The sequence below is a fragment of the Erpetoichthys calabaricus genome, chromosome 9, assembly GCF_900747795.2.
Source record: "Erpetoichthys calabaricus chromosome 9, fErpCal1.3, whole genome shotgun sequence".
NCBI lineage: Eukaryota > Metazoa > Chordata > Cladistia > Polypteriformes > Polypteridae > Erpetoichthys > Erpetoichthys calabaricus.
Window position 1 is genome coordinate 141022154 of NC_041402.2, and position 13280 is coordinate 141035433.

Here is a 13280-nt window from a genome sequence, read left to right on the forward strand (position 1 = left end):
ACTATGCCAATGGGATTACAACTACAGAAAAGCTGACTCCAGTTCAAAAATCCACATATACAAAAATTTACATATAAAGGTAAGCTAGAATTTTTTTCACAAATTGTATGCAATGTTACTTGCACCTAATGAATTTTACTTTTTAGGCCACATAGCAATTTTTATTTAGTTCATTTTGATTATTGTACTTTAATCATGTAAAACACAATTTAAAATGTATATAAACATATAAAAATATGTTTAAGAATCTGTGCTTGGGGAAAAACATGTCTAAAGGGCCCTCTGTGGCATCAGCCTTGACAACTCCATGATGAACTTCCACAAGTAGCTAACAGTCACAAGTTAAATAAATAGTACATTATTTTCTAAGACAAATATCCAAATTTTCCTTAATACTTAATTTACAAAGCAGTAGATAAATAAGATAAAAAATTGCTGTGTTAACAACAAAATCAGATCTTTCTATACTATAGCAAAAATACTTGTAAATGGTATCATTATTTATAGGACAACCTAGCACGCAATTCATTTTCTCAGAGTATCTTTGATTTTAAAAGTATAATGGGTGCTGCGGCCACAACCTGCGACTGTTAACACTAGAATTATCAAAGCCTATGAAAAAATTTGTAAACCTGGCCCACGTTATACACATTATACAATTTATGTCTACATTTTGTCATTTATTACTAAAAGATGAAACATGTTTCTGTTTTAACGATGTGTTTACATAGATTGTTGTAGACATGGAACACACATGAAATGCATGTGTTCCAAATGATGATGTATTTTTTACCCTCTAAAACTCCAGCAGTTCACTTCAAGATAATCAAGGCTTGAGTTGGGAGAACTTTGTGCCCTTTCTGCGTTGGTGGGGGGGGGGGGGGGGGGGGCATAGCAGGCTACTTGCTGCTTGTGTTGATCGACACATTTACAAGACAAAAGACACTGACGGAGAGGTGGGAAGGGATTTAAGGTCTGCGATTATGAGTTTTTTCGTAGGCTTTGTTAATTCTAGTGTTAAGAGGTACAAACTGTTTGCCAGAAACTGCAAAGGCAATGCTTTTCAAAAAAAATTCCTCAAGCCTACTACTGGGGTCAGACTTCTCTACAATGGCAAAGCCTTTTTCTCAAATGGCAGTCAATTTGGAAAGAAACTGACTGAGGTTCTTCAATTTAAGTTAAATGTTTTATGTTGAGTTCATTTGTACATATATGGAGGCCATTGCAAGACACTGATGTTAATTTCAGTGAATCATTTCTTAGTTTCAAGCAAACTAGTGATCATTACCATTTTGGAACGTGCAACAAAGACCAAATCACAGCTTTCCAGCAATAGACACCCAGTTAGAAAATCAATTAATGTAATGCTACATAATCAGCATTACTCTGAACAATGTTGTTAGATCACTATGAGTCATTTGTATGTCTGACAGTATAAGACAGATAAGTGAATACCTTACTGCAAACTGGTGAACAACTTTTGTATAGACTGATGAAGAGTGTGTATTATACAGGTGCTGGTCATAAAATTAGAATATCATGACAAAGTTGATTTATTTCAGTAATTCCATTCAAAAAGTGAAACTTGTACAGTAATCCCTCGCTATATCGCGCTTCGACTTTCGCGGCTTCACTCTATCGCGGATTTTATATGTAAGCATATTTAAATATATATTGTGGATTTTTTGCTGGTTCGCGGATTTCTGCGGACAATGGGTCTTTTAATTTCTGGTACACGCTTCCTCAGTTGGTTTGCCCAGTTGATTTCATACAAGGGACGCTATTGGCAGATGGCTGAGAAGCTACCCAACCACAGCGCGTATTATGTATTAAATAAAACTCCTCAAATATATTGTGAGCACGGGGGCTGTTTGCACCCCTAGAGGACACGGCCGCTCCTCAGAAAACGCTGAAAGATTACCTTCACAGTGCTCCCTTCTTTGCTGGGCTTACACGTGGCTGCTTTGCAAGCGACGTGCTTCCCGCATGGTGCTTCGTGTACTTAAAAGATCAAACAGCACGTATTGATTTTTGATTGCTTGCTTTCCTCTCTCTCTCGCTCTGACATTCTCTGATCCTGACGGAGGGGGTGTGAGCAGAGTCGCATACTGGCCTAGAGGATACGGACGCTCCTCTAAAAAATGCTGAAAAATGCTTGCTCCCTTCCTCGCAGCTACTTTGTCCGGCGGTGCTTCGCATACTTAAAAGCCAAACAGCCCTATTGATTTTTGACTGTTTGCTTTTTTTTCTCTCTCTCTCTCTGACGCGCACTCCTTTGAAGAGGAAGATATGTTTGCATTCTTTTAATTGTGAGACGGAACAGTCATCTCTGTCTTGTCATGGAGCACAGTTTAAACTTTTGAAAAAGAGACAAATGTTTGTTTGCAGTGTTTGAATAACGTTCCTGTCTCTCTACAACCTCCTGTGTTTCTGTGCAAATCTGTGACCCAAGCATAACAATATAAAAATAACCATATAAACATATGGTTTCTACTTCGCGGATTTTCACCTTTCGCGGGGGGGTCTGGAACGCAACCCCCGCGATGGAGGAGGGATTACTGTAATTAGATTCATTCATTACACACAGACTGATGTATTTCAAATGTTTATTTCTTTTAATGTTGATGACTATAACTGACAACTAATGAAAGTCCCAAATTCAGTATCTCTGAAAATTAGAATATCAATTAAGACCAATGCAAAAAAAGGATTTTTAGAAATGTTGGCCAACTGAAAGGTATGAACATGAAAAGTATAAGCATGTACAGTACTCAATATTTAGTTGGGGCTCCTTTGGCCTGGATTACTGCAGCAATGCGGCGTGGCATGGAGTCGATCAGTCTGTGGCACTGCTCAGGTGTTATGAGAGCCCATGTTGCTCTGATAGTGGCCTTCAGCTCTTCTGAATTGTTGGGTCTGGCATACTGCATCTTCCTCTTCACAATACCCCATAGATTTTCTACGGGGTTAAGGTCAGGCGAGTTTTCTGGCCAATCAAGAACAGGGATACCATAGTCCTTAAACCAGGTACTGGTAGCTTTGACACTGTGTGCAGGTGTCAGGTCCTGTTGGAAAATGAAATCTGCATCTCCATAAAGTTCGTCAGCAGCAAGAAGCATGAAGTGCTCTAAAACATCCTGGTAGACGGCTGCGTTGACCTTGGACCTCAGAAAACACAATGGACCAACACCAGCAGATGACATGGCACCCCAAACCATCACTGACTGTGGAAACTTTACACTGGACCTCAAGCAATGTGGATTCTGTGCCTCTCCTCTCTTCCTCCAGACTCTGGGACCTTGATTTCCAAAGGAAATGCAAAATTTACTTTCATCAGAGAACATAACTTTGGACCACTCAGCAGCAGTCCAAAGGCGAGACGCTTCTGATGCTGTCTCTTGTTCAAGAGTGGCTTGACACAAGAAATGTGACAGCTGAAACCCATGTCTTGCATACGTCTGTGTGTGGTGGTTCTTGAAGCACTGACTCCAGCTGCAGTCCACTCTTTGTGAATCTCCCCCACATTTTTGAATGGGTTTTGTTTCACAATCCTCTCCAGGGTGCGGTTATCCCTATTGCTTGTACACTTTTTTCTACCACATCTTGTCTTTCCCTTCGCCTCTCTATTAATGTGCTTGGACACAGAGCTCTGTGAACAGCCAGCCTCTTTAGCAAAGACATTTTGTGTCTTGCCCTCCTTGTGCAAGGTGTCAATGGTCGTCTTTTGGACAACTGTCAAGTCAGCAGTCTTCCCCATGATTGTGTAGCCTACAGAACTAGACTGAGAGACCATTTAAAGGCTTTTGCAGGTGTCTTGAGTTAATTAGCTGATTAGAGTGTGGCACCAGGTGTCTTCAATATTGAACCTTTTCACCATATTCTAATTTTCCGAGATACTGAATTTGGGACTTTCATTAGTTGTCAGTTATAATCATCAAAATTAAAAGAAATAAACATTTGATTAAACATCAGTCTGTGTGTAATGAATGGATCTAATATACAAGTTTCACTTTTTGAATGGAATTACTGAAATAAATCAACTTTGTCATGATATTCTAATTTTATGACCAGCACCTGTACATTACTGAATTAGATTCCTCCTATAATATACTAATAGTAAAGTTCCTTTCCTAACAATGCAGAAGATCATCTAGAGGAAAACACATTAATTAATAAACTCTTGAAATACTGTTCATAGTCTCCTCATCACAAGCTAAAGTATTTTTTAGTGTTGATTGGAGATTTCTTAAATTAGGCAGTTTCTTGCTAAAGTCACTGACATGTAAACAGTACAAAAAAGTGAATTGATGGAATTACATATTTAAAGACATAGCTGTATCAAGGGGTGTGAACACTCTGTCAACACTTCTGAAGGTTAAGAAACACTCTGTCAACACTTCTGAAGGTTAAGATATCTAGTAACTTCTATGAATTACAAATTATGAAATTAAAGAAGGATGAAATAAAAATAATCATGCACTAAAGCTTCAAAGAACAGCATTTCTTCATTTTAAATATTTTTTTTATATATATTTAGCAATGAACCCCAGCTGAATTGTTAGCTAATAATTGATGACTAGAGAACAAAACATGGCATTTAGAGATGGAAATGTGTGAGATCTCCTTCTGCCATTGTGTCAAATTATGAATATTAATAACCCAGTAGAAAAACTGAAATTTAGATATTCCACGCCACCCTATACTTTAATTCTTTTCAGTGTCACCTTTTTAAAATGTGCCCTTTTTGCCTTGAAAATAAATAAACTTATTGTTGATTTTAGCTATTTGAAAAAATATTTATTAATACTGTATATATGGGAATACTCTGAAAGGTTTAGAAAGGTATTCATGTTAACAATATTAATTCTTCCAGCTAAACAGAGCTGGAAAGTTGGATCATGTGTTAATATCTTATTTCTTGCTTACCATCATGCAGCAAAATTTGAACTTAAAAAGATCAAATAAGCTTGTGATTGTGGCTCTCAAATATCTAAGTTGTACTGAGACAATCAGTAAAAAGTGCTCTATTGTGATTTGGTGAGCAAATAAGTTGACCGGGAAGGGTATACTTTAACTCCTACTAATTATAAATCCAAAATGTAGCAGAATTAGTATAAGCAACAATCATGAGTAGGGAGCGAGGAATACTTTTTGTTCCATTCCTTCCTTATAATTTTCCTTTATTGCTGGCTGATGCCAGAGAAGGATAACAGAAACTAAATTACTGGCAAGAATATCTTGATAGTTATTGGAGGCCATAATTCAATTTGGGTCTCATTGCCAGTTGCAGAGCAAAGCAGCCCTATATCATTAACACTAGAATTACCAGAGCCAATGAAAAAACTTGTAAATCTGGCCCACCTTAAATCCCGTCGCAACTCTCCGGCAGCATCTTTTGCCTTCTAAATGTGTCAATAAGCCCAAGCAACATGCTATACCATCCCCCTCACCGCCTCAGAACAGGCAAGAAGTTCTCCCAGTTCCTACCTTGATTGATTATCTAGGAGTGAGCTACGCAGAAATGTAAAAGGAAATAATTTGATGTGTGTTTTGTGTCTAAAACAATCTGTGTAAACACATTATTAAAACAGAAGTATTTTTCATGTTTTAGTAATAAATAAAATGTACACATGAACTGTACAATGTGTGAAGGCTGATGGCCGAATATCAAATAAACACTTTCACAAAAGGTGCAAGTACAATACGACAGCTTCCGTGGTGTAGCGGTAAGATCCGCAGACTTATAATCCAGAAGTCATGAGTTCAAATCCAGCTCCCCGGCAAATTTACCGTTTTCAGTAGTGAGCTGCTTTTATTGTTAATGTGTTAGGAGGGGGCGGTTGTATGTATCGTGATAGTGACTGAGAGAATAAAAGTAAAAAAAAAAAAAAAACGCTAACTTTTACAAGTAATATAAATGTACACCGGCTGTTACAGATGCAAACCAAATGTATGTGTTTACTGTATAATATTAACAATGAGAGCAGCTCACTACTGAAAATGGTAAATATAGGAAGCAGTCAGGATCGAACTGGAGACTCTTGAGTGCAAGTCAACAAATGTCATTTATTACTAAAATATGAAAAAAGTTTCTGTTTTAACAATGTGTTTACACAGATTACTGTAGAAATGGAACACACATGAAATGCATGTGTTCCAAATTACAATCTATTATTTCCACTCTAAAACTCCAGCACTTCACTCCCAGATAATCAAGGCATGAGCTGAGAATACTTGCGATGGAATAGCAGGCTGCTTGTCTTTAATCGGCACATTTACAGGACAAAAGACGCTGACGGAGAGGTGTGAAGGGATTTAAGGTGGGCTGGATTTACGAGTTTTTCCGTAGGCTCTGGTAATTCTAGTGTTAATGACCCATAACCAAATTTCAGGGAAGATATCATGTTCTGTTGTTTGTAAAACATTTGTGTTACACATAACATAGTGCAAGTTGCCATTTTACGTTCCAATTTTTGTCCGCATTACCCAATAAATTACTATCGTATGGACTAATTCCACCTATTTCACTTTGTTTATTGCTTTGTTCATCCTTTCAAATAAACCGTGGGTGAGATGCAGCCTAATTTTACTGTGGAGACTTGGTACACCTATTTACCTCAGCTTTCCTAATGTTTCCCCTGGATTGTTTTTTGTCTTTCTCACAATCTTTTCTACACTAGGACAAGGCAAGTAGTTATTATATTATCTTCTTTAACAAAATCATTCTGTTTTAGCAGATACCTATTTATAATCAAAACCTTAACAGTGATAAGTGCAAGACAGGCAGTCTACCATTTTAAAATCGGTTACCTAATTTGAGAAAATTAATCACTATTTGTCCTCTTTGATGGCAGTTTTGTCTTTTCTCATTGAGTAGAATAACTGGTTTTACCTTGAGTGCTACTATGACACAGAAAGTTAACAAATTAACAAACCACCAAAAACCAAATACACAAATAAAGTGTTTCAACATGGCCAGGATAGACACCATACCATCCCCATCACCCTGACCTTTGTAGGCTATAAAATATAGATGAATAGAAAAAATCCTCTTTAGCACTAAAATGTATTTAAATGTTTACCGTATTTTTCGTACCATAAGACGCACTTTTTTTTCCCCAAAAGAAGGTTGGAAATGTCTGTGCGTCTTATGGAGCGAATATTGCGTCACAGACCATGATGTGTATTACCTGACAAAAGTCAACATCCGGGGTAGAGGGCGACAAAACTCACTGATACGTTACAAGCATTCCCTCTGTGCTTGGAGGAATGTTAGACTCATTGACTCGGCATCTAATCTTTGCGTGTGCGTGAGTTGCGAAATTTAAACAAATGTAAACAATGGCAAGATGGCATCGACATCTCACGAGGGAGCGAAGCGAGTGCAGAAAACAAATGTTTTGTGCATTATCACTGAGTCGGACTTTTGTTGAGAGTGATCAGGAGATCGAACAAGAGAGTGAGGAACTGGCATCAGCTGATCGGGACACCAGCCGATGCCGCCCCAGCTGAGCGCATTCGTGCACCTATGGCAAGGTTCGTGTGGGAGCCAAACTAGCTACCAGACTTCACAAGACAGTATGGCTTGCTGTTGGACTCGACAGATTACCAGCCGCTGGACTACTTCAGGCTGTTGTTTCCTGAAGCTGCCTTGCAGCTACTGTCAGATGAGACAAACAGGTATGCAGAGCAATTTTTTGAATTGAGGGCTGTGCTCGCACCGCATTCTCGTTTTTCAAACTGGAAACCCACAACAAAACACGAGATTAAGGGCTTTGTGGCATTACAAATATAGATGGGACTAGGCTGGCGATATAACTTCAGGGAGCATTGGTCCAAACATGCGTGATGATAGGTACGTGCTCCTGCAAAGTGATTGTGAGCAACTGAGCTTCATAAATTCTGACACTAGCGATGAGGAGTTCTTGTAAGTCTCTTACAAGTAAATAAGTCTCTCCTTATTTGTTAATGATAGTGATGATGTTTCTTAATACCGCTGTTGAATTTACATGGTTGAAATATTATTCTGCTATATTTTATTTAACTTATTAGTACACCATTTGGTTCAGAATATTTTTTTTCTTGTTTTCCTCCTCTAAACCTAGGTGCGTCTAATGGTCAGGTGCGTTTTATGGAGCAAAAAATACAGTAATTTTTTTTTTTTTTTTTAAATAATCCAATAATCCAACAAAGATTATAAAAAATCACTAATATAAAAGTATTTATTTTGAAATGCTTATGTAGGTCTATGGAAAAGAGAGTTCAATTTTTTTTTTTTTATTGTGCAACCAGTTGTCCAAAAACATGTTTCACCCCATTAAGAATTCAACTTCTCCTGCAATAAATTTTGAGTGAATTAATTTCTTGATTCTTGTCAAATGTCTGCTTTGAAAGTATCCATGTCCAAATGTAGAAATCTAAAATGATTGCTACAATCCTAGCAAATTTTAATTGGGTCTTTTATTTTCTAGTAACTATGGAGCATATAAAATGAACAAACAAATTTAGGCACAGTCATAATATGCAAACATATTGTATACATCTCACAACACTTCTAAAAATTAGTTACAGTTTTATGTTAATATGATAAAAGACTAAAGAAAGGAAAAAAAATGTTTAAATGATTTATAGCTTGAAATAAACTGGAGGTAGATATTCTGTATGAAGAGATACTGAATGTGACTGAGGATGATGAATGAGTGGATAGTTGTGCACGAAAAACAAAAGTCTGATCAGAAGCCACACATGAAACATTCACGTAAGATGAAAATTGCAATATGAAAAAAAACTCTTGAAAAAACAAGATTCATTAATGCAAAATTAGTATTTTATCAGTTTATACAAAAAAGATATGTTCAAAATATTAACCAATTTTTTTTTTTTTTTTAATTTAGAGCTTTGTACCTTGAATACTGCAATAGCATATGGATGGGGAAGGCCCTCTAACAGCACTATCCTTTGATGGCCGTTAAAGTCAGCACGCTCAATCCGGTCACCAAAAGCCTCAGTCCAATAAATCCAGCTTTCATCAACTGCAATACCATTTGGCCACCTCACTCCTTCACACACAATGCAGGAAATATTTGATCCGTCCATTGTGCTGCGGTAAATTCCTGCAGCTCGATCACCCCAGTCTGTCCAAAACATCATGCTGTTAACAGAAAGTGAGATATTTTATATTAAGGACATAATATTACATGTCAAAGCTAGTGTCATTGACGTGTAACTGTTACCATGATGAAAATATAACACACAAAATTATAGATCTAATGATGAAAATAATGAAAAGAATACTTAACTTTTGACATGAAAACTGAAAACTTGTAAGTTTTACTGTTTTGCAATATTACCTTATCTGCCAAAGCAAACTTTGTTGCTAGTGTATAAAGAAGCTTTTTTGGTACATTGTAATTGTTTAAAGACAAAAGACGTACACAAAGAGTAAATGGAAAAGAATCACAAATGCAGCTAATAATCACTGATGATAAAGAAAATTGCAAAACCTCAGCACTTCCAAAAAATAACACCAAAATTTCACTGTGCTCCTCTCTTTTCTTTTTGGTCACATGTATGTCACTTATCTTCTTTTCTTTACTTAAATAATCTGCTATTATCTCAAAACATTCCTTCACTTACACCTTCCTATGCTACCACTTAATCCCCATCAAGGTAAATAATTGTGTCTTCATACTTTAGGAGCCAAACTAATTCCTGTTTCTTGTTGAAAAGCTGCTGAGCTGGTTACCGTGGACAATTGGCAATCCATCTTCTATAATTTAATTCACTTTAAACTGTCTGTGCCACAGACTAATGGTGCTTCCAGCAATTCAAATGAAACTTGAACTACATTATTTCAGCTGTTTAAATCCTAGTTTGCCACTGTCCCCTCATATAGCTTTCTGTTCAGGGCCGGATTTATATGAAAAGAGGCCCTAGGCTATTCCACTTATGAGGCCCGTTCACCTTCCATTTTTAAGTTTGTAAATTACATGAGAGATAATAAAATTTTGCTAACAATTTGAATGTAGGCCCCTCTTGATCTTGAGGCCCTAGGCTGAAGCCTAGTTAGCCTATAGGAAAATCCAGCCCTGTTTCTGTTACTGACGTACTTTTTCACTTTGCTGGTGCAGTTTGATTGTGGTCCATTTTATGCCTTTTTCTATGGAGGGTGGATAGGATGAGTTGTTATATGTTAATGGCTGTTTTTCTTAAATTTCCTATTGATCTATAACATAAAATCTGAGTTTTATTTAGTAAATTCCAAAAATGGGTAAAGCATTAGTAAATGAGGAGTGTATAAGAAATCTTGGAATAAATAACTAACTGTATATAGCATTGTGGTACAAGTTATTAATTGATTCACTTCATAGTTATAAATTGAAGAGTTTGAAATATCAGAGGCAGTACACCTTTATCTTACATGATTATCCACAACGTGTACAGTGATCCCTCGCTATATCGCGCTTCGCCTTTCGCGGCTTCACTCTATCGCGGATTTTATATGTAAGCATATTTAAATATATATCGCGGATTTTTTGCTGGTTCGCGGATTTCTGAGGACAATGGGTCTTTTAATTTCTGGTACATGCTTCCTCAGTTGGTTTGCCCAGTTGATTTCATACAAGGGACGCTTATTGGCAGATGGCTGAGAAGAAACCCAACTTACTTTCTCTCTCTCTCTCTTGCGCTGCCTTTCTCTGATCCTGACGTAGGGGGTGTGAGCAGGGGGGCTGTTCGCACACCTAGACGATACGGACGCTCGTCTAAAAATGCTGAAAGATTATCTTCACGTTGCTACCTTCTGTGTGCAGCTGCTTCGTGAAGCGACATGCTGCACGGTGCTTCGCATACTTAAAAGCTCAAAGGGCACGTATTGATTTTTGACTTTGTTTTTCTCTGTCTCTCTCTCTCCCTGCTCCTGACGGAGGGGGTGTGAGCTGCTGCCTTCAACAGCTTTGGCTTTTAAGTATGCGAAGCACCACGGCACAAACACCCCTATTGATTTGTTTGCTTTCCTCTCTGTTTCCTTTGAAGAGGAAGATATGTTTGCATTCTTTTAATTGTGAGACAGAACTGTCATCTCTGTCTTGTCATGGAGCACAGTTTAAACTTTTGAAAATGAGACAAATGTTTGTTTGCAGTGTTTGAATAACGTTCCTGTCTCTCTACAACCTCCTGTGTTTCTGCGCAAATCTGTGACCCAAGCATGACAATATAAAAATAACCACATAAACATATGGTTTCTACTTTGCGGATTTCCTTATTTCGCAGGTGGCTCTGGAACGCAACCCCCGCGATGGAGGAGGGATTACTGTATATCTTCTCACATGTCTGTTTCTTGATTGCTAATAATGTGTTTTCTCTTACCGAGATGCTCTAAACGTTTTATATATTTTTCATCAGTTGATAGGCTCAGATCAGCAAGAGATGACTTTGAGACAAAACATTCTTAAAGTCACGTTAAAAAAATCCAATATGAAGAGAACCTATGATGTAACTGTCATGATATCAATCTCCAGTCATTATAAAGACTGAACAATGCTGTGGTCATTGGGGATGTTCTTATGTATTACTGCCATCTCATAGACATAATACCTAAAATGTTTCCAGTTAACAATCCTTAATTTTAATTGATGTTTATTATTAATAATGCTGTTAAGAATATCTTACAATAGTGATAATGACAACTCTAATCTCTCCGATATGTAAGAGGTCACACGATATTAATGCATCATACAAAGACGGTAAAGAGGTTTCAGTACTCTTACAAGAGCACTAGAATAAAAAACAAATACATTTTGGTGTTTTCTTGACTCGCTGTATCAAAGAAAATAAATCACTTTAAGAATATAGCTAACTGGTACCTTTCGATAGGCATTAGAACAAGAGCCCTGGGGTGGTCCAGTACTGAAGAATTTACCACTGTGTGGCGAAAGTCACCATCAGGCGTAGACACCTTTACAAAAAAAACAAAAATAAAAAAAATTATTGCATTGATTAAACCCTATATTTTTTCTTATTTTGTAAGGAATCCATGAATCCATTTAAGGATGGAGAAGATGATATACAATTCCTTAAAGACTCGTTTTCCCTTTCAAATTCTCCTGCTTAAAAACACGACTAAAAATGCATCAAAATACAAGTTTGTTTTAATAACATACACAAATTACTGTATAATTTAAATATACAGTAACAAAGCAATTACAAACAAAAAAAAAATCTGAAAAGTTTACATGCTACAAATTGCCTTGCAACATTACATGAATTAAATACTCTAGTTTGAAGAATTGGGCTTTTTTAACGAAGTAATATTTATGATGCAAAAGCCCAAACTTGAAAAACAAGCAGCTACTGAAATTCACTCCATTTCTACAATCCACTGATTCTACTACAGTGTTGCCAGGTGTCAAAAACAAGGCCTATTCTAGAAGTACTGGGAAATCATAAAAACGTGCGAAAACAGAATAATCAGGAAAGAATTTAAACCGCATACAAATAATGAACATCTGTCCTTAAAACTGTGAGTAAGTACCACTATCCACTGCACCATCTTGCCCAGTATGCAAAGGTAGGCACACCTAAGTGAATTATGTTACAAATCATATAAATGAATAATTAATTTACAAGCACATTACATAATATGAAGGATTCTTCAGAAAATAAACATTAATTTTTAAGACCTGCAATTTTAAGTCAAGCATATATACATTCTTTGACAATTAAAGCATACTTTTTTATGAGGTAAATTTAACAAAACAAAAAAAAAAAAAAAAAAAAAATCAAAAGTATGGTCCACTTGACTTTCTTGTATACTGAAAAAAAGTCATCAGAACCACTTCTAGATGAGTAATATTTCTTAAATATCGTTAAGTCTTTGTTCCTCATCATAACTAATTGATAATATAAATACATAATCATTTAACTGTATTTATAATTAAACTTTATATTAAAATGATATTTTCGCACTTAGGAAGGTCAAAAATGGTGGTGGAATTTTTTCATGATTACATATGCATTACCAAAGTGAAAAGAATTATAGTCACCTAAAAACATAGAAGAAGTATTAGTATTACATTTGTTGCAATAAATTGCTATAGGTAAAACTGCATTTAGCTACATTTAATTATGATAATGATTGCAAAAAAAAAAAATTAATTAATTAAATGTATTTTATTACCAGAAACACAACAGGGACATAGCAGCTTATTGTTTTCATTACATCTTTATATTTACATGGCATGGTCAATGTTTACACGTTATTGTTAAACTGATGATGTATA

The 13280-nt window shown here is 36.3% G+C and overlaps 1 protein-coding gene across 2 annotated transcripts in view; it reads right to left on the reverse strand.

Annotated features, from left to right (window-relative positions):
- Positions 1-13280, reverse strand: part of sorl1 (sortilin-related receptor, L(DLR class) A repeats containing) — a 226452-nt gene that overhangs the window by 98095 nt on the left and 115077 nt on the right. For both annotated transcript variants that reach the window (XM_051932187.1, XM_051932186.1), the window contains exons 19-20: positions 11865-11956; positions 8905-9151 (exon numbers count right to left, since the gene is read on the reverse strand). In XM_051932187.1, the coding sequence (XP_051788147.1) occupies positions 8905-9151; positions 11865-11956 (339 nt within the window). The remainder of the gene's footprint in view (positions 1-8904; positions 9152-11864; positions 11957-13280) is intronic.